Source organism: Molothrus ater, chromosome 5 (assembly GCF_012460135.2).
Source record: "Molothrus ater isolate BHLD 08-10-18 breed brown headed cowbird chromosome 5, BPBGC_Mater_1.1, whole genome shotgun sequence".
Lineage (NCBI taxonomy): Eukaryota > Metazoa > Chordata > Aves > Passeriformes > Icteridae > Molothrus > Molothrus ater.
In genome coordinates this window covers 53,336,491-53,344,755 of record NC_050482.2, presented here as the reverse complement: position 1 = coordinate 53,344,755, position 8,265 = coordinate 53,336,491, and the positions used below count along the sequence as shown (strand labels likewise).

General features: G+C 54.7%; 1 protein-coding gene across 2 annotated transcripts in view; it reads left to right on the top strand.

Moving 5' to 3' along the window:
- The first annotated feature begins 2,260 nt into the window (after positions 1-2,260).
- Positions 2,261-8,265, top strand: part of RFX4 (regulatory factor X4) — an 87,670-nt gene continuing 81,665 nt past the window's right edge. Inside the window, exon 1 of one of the 2 annotated variants that reach the window (XM_036401428.2) lies at positions 2,261-2,573. In XM_036401428.2, coding sequence (XP_036257321.1) covers positions 2,531-2,573 — 43 coding nt within the window. In that variant the 5' untranslated portion in view covers positions 2,261-2,530. The remainder of the gene's footprint in view (positions 2,574-8,265) is intronic. The other variant, XM_036401426.2, reaches the window with a different exon arrangement.

Genomic DNA, 8,265 nt, shown 5'->3' with positions numbered 1-8,265 from the left:
AAACAGGCGGTGCCGGCGGCATCTCCTGGGTTTTAAAGATAACGAGGGTTTCAAAACCCCTTGAAGAACGGGCCCTGCTCTGAGACAAAAATGTCCCTGAGGTTTTTGGGGGTCTTCTGCCCCCGCACGGAGCCCGGGGCTCTCCTGAAAAGAGCAGGCTGGTACCGAGGGGCCCTCACCCACGGCCTTCCCTCGGGCCTCCCTTAGGGCTTGCATCATTCACGATAAAGACCTGGGAGAAAAGAAAGTGGGGGAAATCCATAAAAAGGTGGAGAAATGTCACCGTTTTGGCGGTGACAATCAAAATCCACCCGCACAGTCCGCAGGGGCGTTTAGCGGCGGGGCTAAGCGTGTCCAGTCGCTGTGGGAGCGGGAGGCTCCCCGATAGGGGTGGTGTGGGCGAGGCGGCCAGGCCAGAGCCCCACGGGGGCGGCAGCCGGTGCCGGGCAGCCCCGAGGAGGGCGGGCCGGGGCCGATGGGTCCTTCTGGGTAAGGCCGGGGCGGCAGCAGGAGCCGCAGGCCGCGCCGTCGTGGGGAGGCAGCGTCGCAGAGCCGGCCATGCCCGCCCCGTCGGGGCCCCGGTGCGGTGCCGCTTGGAGCAGAGCCAGCCCGGCGGCACCGGGTGCTGCGGGGAACGGAGAGATGGAAGTTTCCCGTCGGGATTGCTATGGCCGTCGGGAAGGAGCAGAGCCCCTGCGTTGGGTTGGAGTTATTTTTTGGTGGTGTAGAGGGCAGAGGGAGGAGAAGCATCAGCCACGAAGACCTTGCTCTCGCCTCGCAGGACACATCCCCGCGGCGGGCAGAGCCTGTCGGCGTCCCTGCCGCCACTGCGAGGGCTTCTCCGCCGGCTGCGTACTCTATTTTGCACCGTCTCTCTCCGATATTATTTTTACTTAGTGCAGACTGGGGGCGTCCCCACGCCAAAACTCGGCCTGTGGGGGTGCGCAGCGGCCGCCCCGGTGCCCGCCCGGCCCGGCCCGCAGGGGCCGAGGTGCTCCGCCGGCTCCCCCGCCGCTGGCCCGCCTGGGGATGCGAAGGCACCGCGGAGCTTCCTCTTTAGCAACCTCGCCGCTTGTTTTGCTGTGTGGAGTTGGTGGTTTTGTTGTTTTCTTTTTTTTCCCGACGGGGAGAGGGAAGGGGGTAGTCTGGGTGTAGGGAGGGGAGAGGGGGAGAAGAGTGGAAAACGTTGGCTCTGTCCATGGTCAAAGTAATTCAGCTATAATCCCCCTTTCTCTTCCTCTCCTGGAGCTCTATTCATATTCTAATCACAGCTTTTCCTTCCCTAAACCAGCCACTTTTATCAGAGCCTTAGCTTTGCACTTTTACTTCCACTTCCAGCACATACAACCGCACGCAGAATAAGCAACTTTTTCCAGCCTCTGAACTGCCCCACTCTCCCCCCGCAGTCCACTAACCCGAAAAGGGAGACTCGCATCCTCGGACTAAAGCTGGGAGGCAACATCAGTTCGAAAATGCACCCGTTTAGTTCTTCAATTCTCTTGGCAATCGGGATCTCCCAGCCCCCTGCTTTCCGCCCAGTCCCATGGAAAGCTCTCCGGGTCAGCCGCTCTCCGCTGCCAGACAAGCCGGTGGCGAGCGGCCCCCACCCCGCCTTGCTCTCTCTCCCTGAGGCCCGGGGAAACGCACGAGAGTCCCTGCTGCAGGTCTGCAGTGCCAGCATCGCTTGCAGAGATACTGGCAACTTCTCTCTATCCTCACACCCCCTCTTTTCCACACACATCGCCTTTTTTTTTTTTCTTCTTTTCTTTTTTTTTTTTTTTTCTCTCCAGTAAACTAAGCTTACAAGATATTTAGGAAGCTGTGCAGCTTCCAATGCCATGTGCCCGCGAAGGATCCTAACCTAGCGCCCACCGGGAGGAGGAGAAAGAGGAGGAGGAGGAGGGGAGCTCGGCCGCGCTGCACGCACACCCGGCAGCCCCAAAGAGCACAACCCCAAATCTACTGCCCGTTTGAAGATCTAAGCCAATTTTGATCTCGGTCTGTAATGAGCCAAGGACCTTGGGTGGGGGTTGGGGGAAGGAAAAGAGGAGTGGAAAGACGGCTGGAACTTTAAATAAGAAAAACGTTTCTAATGCTCTAATAGAAGAGGGAAGTCGAAGTGTTGGGATTGCGTAGATCTAAGGCCCCCCCTTTTTGGAGGAAAGCTTTTCTTATTCAAAACAGCATCACAATGGGCTTCACATTGAGCCTTGCCACATCCCCATCTGAGTAGCAGCCATTCATCAGGCTGGCTGGCCTATCAATGACATTTCTCCCATCAGGGCTTCTATAAAATGATGCTTTTTCCCATGAAACATCCGCAAACATTTTGACGGGTCTGGCTTTGCCCCGCTGGATTACGGAGTGTCCCTCTCTCCCGCTCTACACCCCCCCCCTCCCCAACTATCTGCCTCTGCCCTCTCTCCCCACCCCCTCGCCGCCACCCTGCTCCCTCTCCCCTGCATATCTCTGAGATAGGGGCTCTGCACACCCCGGGACCTTGGGGCTCCCGTCCGTCCATGGGAAGAGCATGCATTGCGGGTTGCTGGAGGAACCCGATATGGACTCCACAGGTAAGTCCCCCCCGCAGGCAGCGGGCTCCTTTCGCCCGTTAGGGAGGACTTTTCAACTTGACCGTGGCGACGGGGGCGGCAGCGGGGGGAGCCGCCCGCCGCACCGGCCTCCCAGGCAAATGAGCCCGGGCGTGTGCGGGGCAGCGGGGGATGCGGAGGGGGAGCTCTCGCTCCCGGGCTGGAGGAGCCTTATGGTTCCACTTGCAGATACGATGGAGCAGAGGGTGTTTTTTGGTTTGGTTTTTTTAATTTTTCTTTTTTCGCCCTTCATCATAGGCTGTCGGCCAGCAAACTAATTGCCTCTCCGCTTCTAGTTTTAGGCGCTCACTTAGGTTAGTGCAGCAACGAGGCGGGAAAACAGTTTGGGCGAGAAAACTGGGTTTGCTAGGAAAGATGGTTGGTGGGTTAGGGCAAGCCCAGCACCGAGGTCATCCTGTCCCGCGGGCAAAGTCGGGGCTGGGCCGATTCGGAGGGAAGGAAGTTTGGGGAAGTGCAGGGCTGGGTCTCTCTCCCCGCACGTCCAAAAGATGCTTTGGCCGGTCCTGTAACCGGGCGGGAGAACCGTGGCCGAAGTACCACCAGCGGGCGCCGCCAGCGGGGAGAAGCCCCGGCGGGAGGGGGCCGGGACGGCCGCAGAGGCGAGGCAGGAGCCGCCGCGGCCCGCGCTCCAACACCCGACGGCCGCCTCTGCCGCCCGGCCCGGCCCGGGGGCGGCGGCGGGGGACGTGAGCCAGGCCCCAGGCCTAGGTCTTCCCGCTGTCAGCCGGCAGCCTCCCGAAACGACGGCCCCTGCTCTCCCGCTCCCTCCCGCCTCCCTGCCCGCGCTCCCGCGGTTTCCACCGCAGCCCCTGCGCTCTGAGCAGAGGGCAGCCCCCGGGCTTCCGCCTGCCGAGGAGGGCGGGCGGCCGCCACAGTTACCTCTGAAAATTTCATTTATTTTATTAGCACAAGAGAACACCCCCTCCCTCTCCCCTCCCTCCCTGCCTGCCCGCCCAGGCATTCCCCAGGCGGACAGCCTGCAGGTTAGTAGGGCTCAGCCCGGGAATGGCCCTCCCGCCGCCCGCTCCTGATCTATCCCGTCCCCTCCGGCAGCCGCTGCGCCGGCTGTGACCGCCGTGCTCGGCGGCGAGGTGGCCGCGGAGCTGAGCTGCCCCAACCCCGCAGAGGGATTCGGTCCCCTCCGCGTCTCCCCGACGGCCTCGGCAGGCCGCGTTCCCCCGCCCTTTCGGGGCCTCGCCGCTCCTTCCCGGCTTCTCCCGTGTTGCCGGCACTGTGCCGGTCAATCTGGTGCAGGTGGAGACGGGGCAAGGGGCGACAGAGAGAGGCAGTCCCGCTTCGGAACCGCTTCGCTCCGTGCCGCCACAAACCTGCGAAGGTCTTTCTCATCCCTAGTTCCCAAGGCGGCCGATGGGCTCTTTGTAAAATTTAAATATTGATTAAAAACAAGGAGGAAAAGAGAGAAGGGAGGGGTGTTGCCCGACCCGGCTCGGCTGTTCCTGCCGCGGTCCGAGCGTGGAGCGCTCGATGCACCGGGTAGGCTTGGCCCCTCACCGGCCACCGGCGACACCAGCCGGGTTTGGGCCACATTTGCTGCAGAGTCCCCGGGACAAAACCCAGACGAGCTGTTCTGGGGAGAAAGTGTTCGGCGGGGAAGGAATCGTTGAGTTCGGGTCAGAGCGTGTGCAGGAGCTAAGAGGATGTTAGATAAAGTTCTCTTGCCGTCCGGCGGCACTGCTCGGCGGGATTAAGGGGACTGCCGGCAACATCTCGTTGTCGAGAGGAACGGGCCTTTAGGGAAAGAAAAAAACCAAACCTAACAAAAAAAGCCTTGCATTTTCAGTCCCTCCTTTAAGAATTATCCGTTCTCGGGTTTAGCCGAGAGAAGGAAGTTCGTTTCGTAATTTCAGTAATGTTGTAATAAGAGGAAGCATGATTGATTAAGATAATATTAATCAGAAAACACTTTAGTCTTGCTAAGCAGATGGCAAGAAAAGTGGAGCTTTGCAGTTGTCTCATTCAGACACCTTAACCTCCCTTTCACAGGACTTAATCCAATTAGCTTTTCTCCTGAGTTTCAGTTGTTATGTAAAGATCCTTTTGCATTGTGGAGAAATATGGCTTCATTGAAAAAAATCAGTCATGTTTTAATTCATCTTCAACAGATTTTCCCTAAACCACCGGGATTAAAAAAACCAAAACACCCGCAATTCTAATTTTAAGGCAGGGGAACGGTTTGGTTCCTTCACCTATCCCAACAGTGCCGTGTGTTTCCAAAGAGTTTAGTTCCCGTTCCTCTAACCTGTAGAGTGACCCGTGGAGGCTGTCACCAAGGCCAAAGGGCTTTCTGGCCGCCTGGGCTCCCGGAGAGCCCCCAACCCCAGGTGTCGGGCGGGACAGCGGCAGCGCACCCGCAGCAGCGCCCGGTCCCGACGGCCCAGCCCAGGCGCGGCGGGGCATGGCGAGGAGCTGCCCTCGGGGCTCTCCCGCGGCCCACACAGTAGGGCCACACGCCCTTGTCGACGGGTCTGTTATATGTTTCATCGCATGGTTTTTCCGCCGCCTTTAACCCCGTCAGTCGGCCGCCCGTCCCCGGGTGTAGTTTCTCAAGCTCGTAACTCCCCCAAGCCGGGCCAGGAGCCATCGAGCCGCCGTCGGACTCCCCTTCGCTGTGGGGCACTAAGGGGTCATTCCGTGGGGATGTACCCGGCTTTTGAGGCTTGCCCTGCGCTCGGCCCTGCCCTCACCTCGCTGCCCCGCCGGCACCCGACAGCTCCGTGCCCGCAAGCTGCCTTGGGACAGTGGCACCGCGCCCCGTCTCACCCCGGAGGAGTCGGGGCTGGCAAGAGGGCGGTGGCGGGCTGGGTGCTCCGGCCAGCGCCCGGGGCTCCTCGAGGGGCGGCTGTAGCGGATGAGAGAAGCTTTGCGGGCGATCCCGAGCGCTCATAGCGGCTTTCCTCCGCCGCAGCCCCCCCTAGTGACATCGACAAGGTGAGTGCGGGGCGCTGCCGGCGGGGCACAGCCCTCGCCCCGCTGCCCGGCCCCGCGCCGTCCCGCAGGAGCCGTCCTGCGCAGGGGGATGCCGCCCACTCGGGAGCGGCGTGCGGGTACGCGGGGCGCCGAGGATTTCCGGGGGGGCTGCCAAACTCCCTGCCCGGCGGCACCCCCGGGGAAGTTCCCGCCGCGCCGCTCAGGGAGCAGGAGCCCAAGGAAACAGAGGCGCGTTCTTGAAGCGTAACTTTCCTGCACAGCTCAGTAAATAGCCCTACTTATTTCTGTGTTGGAGCCAGGCAAAGTCTCCGCTGGTTTTCAGGCTCTAGATGGATGAGATCCTTGGGACTTGAAGCTGGGCCTTAGGAGCTGATCCAAAGCCCATTAAAAAGAGCAGAAAGCCTTTCAGTGCTGTCAAGGACGTCGGGATTAGGCTCTTAAAGCAGTTTGTTTGAACCGCGAAAGGCTGCTTCCACTGCCTGCGTTGAAAACTTTGTGGCAGTGGCCAGATTTCAGTCTATCTTCTCATCAACATAGACAGGTGTTGCAGCAGTGGTGGGTGACCTTTGCTACGACCCGGCATATTAAGCATTGATTGAAGAGAATTAATGGCTTTCATATCCTGGTTCAATTAATGAAATCACCAGTTTTGATACTAAATACTTGAATGCTAGTTGGGAATGGAGCTGTGACGTTTCAGAATGCATGTATGATGCTAAAGTGTGTGATCCTAGGTCCTGATTTGTTTAATCCAAGCAAATGGTTGATTTTGCTTCTGAAAACTGTTTGCTTTGCTTATTGCAACACAGTAAAGAGGAAGCTTGCTATTGGCTTTTTTCCTTTACTTTCCTTTTTTTCATGCTTTTTTCATACTTTTTTATTCCAATAAGGAAAAAATACGTTCTTTATGGTTTAGATTTTGTGTTTATAAAGGTTCTAACCTGCTGAGCAGTTAGGATGATCCAATGATTCTTGTGAATCCTAAATTTGATACCATATGGAGATGCAGAAGAAATACCACTGGTCTGTTATATAGTTGAACCTGAGTATTTGTCGTATGTAATTTTGTATCTTACAAGATTTTGCAAACTAAAGAAATGGAGCAGGGAAACAAAAAACAATAAAAATGTTTTCTGTGAGCTGCGTAGTTTGTGTGGGCAATGTTTGCACGGCAGGGCCCAATTCCTGTCATCTCCCTCTGCCTTCAGCAGCGGCAGCAGAACAAGGATCTAAACCCAGGTCCTGTCACTGGATCAGGTCTTCATTTCTGAGGGGGTTTTAATAACTTTGTAAAATCTGTTGGGATTTTTTAGAGGTTTTGAAATGTGATGAAAATTACCTTGACCTAAGAACTTCATCTTTTAAATCTGACTCAGAGAAAAGAATGATTTTATTATTTACTTGTCTGCTAATTAATTAATTCTAAAATTCTTAGGGAGAGGCAATTGTGATATTTTTCACTGGTCTGTAATATTTACCTGCAGTAAAGATCTTTGAAAGGATGGAAAGAAAAAAGAACTAAAACAAGGTTTTGCATAAGAATAGCTATAGAACTATAGGAAACTTTCATTTATTTAAGTTGCAGTTTATGGTTTACAGTCCTCAAGATTTTGAGTGTAATACTCATTACAAAAGAGACTCTGGATTCTGACAATGGACTGTAAAGAAAGCTGTAGCCTCAACTGGTCTATTTCAGGTGCACCTTTACTATAGTGAACATATATTGAGCAAAGACCTTCTCAAATGTAGAAGGGACCATTTTGTGCTAAGATACTTGTGATGCTGCTACAGCTGTGCCACAGAAAGTCATCAGAAGAGTATCCTGCTTCCATCAGGGTTGTTGGCTTGCTTGCCTTTAGAAAAGAAGGCTGATTTTCAGCTGGCAATGCACTGAGTGTGCAGGCAAGGAAGAAGGTTAGCGTAGCTGTAAAATCTGCAGTGTCTCTGAATGTAAACATCTTTGCATTTTGCTAGCTTAATTTTCAGCTGGTTTGCAAGTTAGGACGGTCATAAAGAGGTGCATCTTCTGGAATACTATTTCCAAACATAGGATTTTGGTATAGCAAACTAAAGATCAAACCGTGGGATCACTGAAATCTACTTGGTGATGAAATTTTAGTACCTCTTCCCGCTCAAGACTTTTGAAGAGGTGGCCTATATACAGCTGGGGCTTGATTGATCATAACAATGCCTTGAGAGCAGTGGTGGGCTGTCATGTAACTAATACAAATATAAGGTCAGTCCTTTGGGGATAATTGATGACATTGGAGTACAAATAATTAGCTCAAAATTCTGAGAGTGCTGAGGTTTGTGAATTTCCTGAGTTCACACTCTTGTCTGTTTCCCTGCATCTGTGCTGGATTTTCTATTTGTTTCATTGTGTGTGAAAATGAGTACCCGGTATGATCCCACCCTGCTGGAGCCCAGCATCCTGGCAGCTGAGGGGATTTGGTTGCTGACATACTGGTGAGGAAGATGGATAGTGTAAAGGCTATTCCATGGCTGAGCGATCCTATAGATAACAAGTGTAGGAAGGAAGAGTATGTGGCAATGATTAAGCCAGTGGAGGCCTATGCAGATTTTTTAGGATATCTGGACCGCTGGCATGTTTACTCACCTCTTTAGGATCCTGTAGAATTGTATATATGTGCCAGGGACTTTCTGGGAACTTTTAAAGTTAATACAATTTGCTGTTAGAGATGGG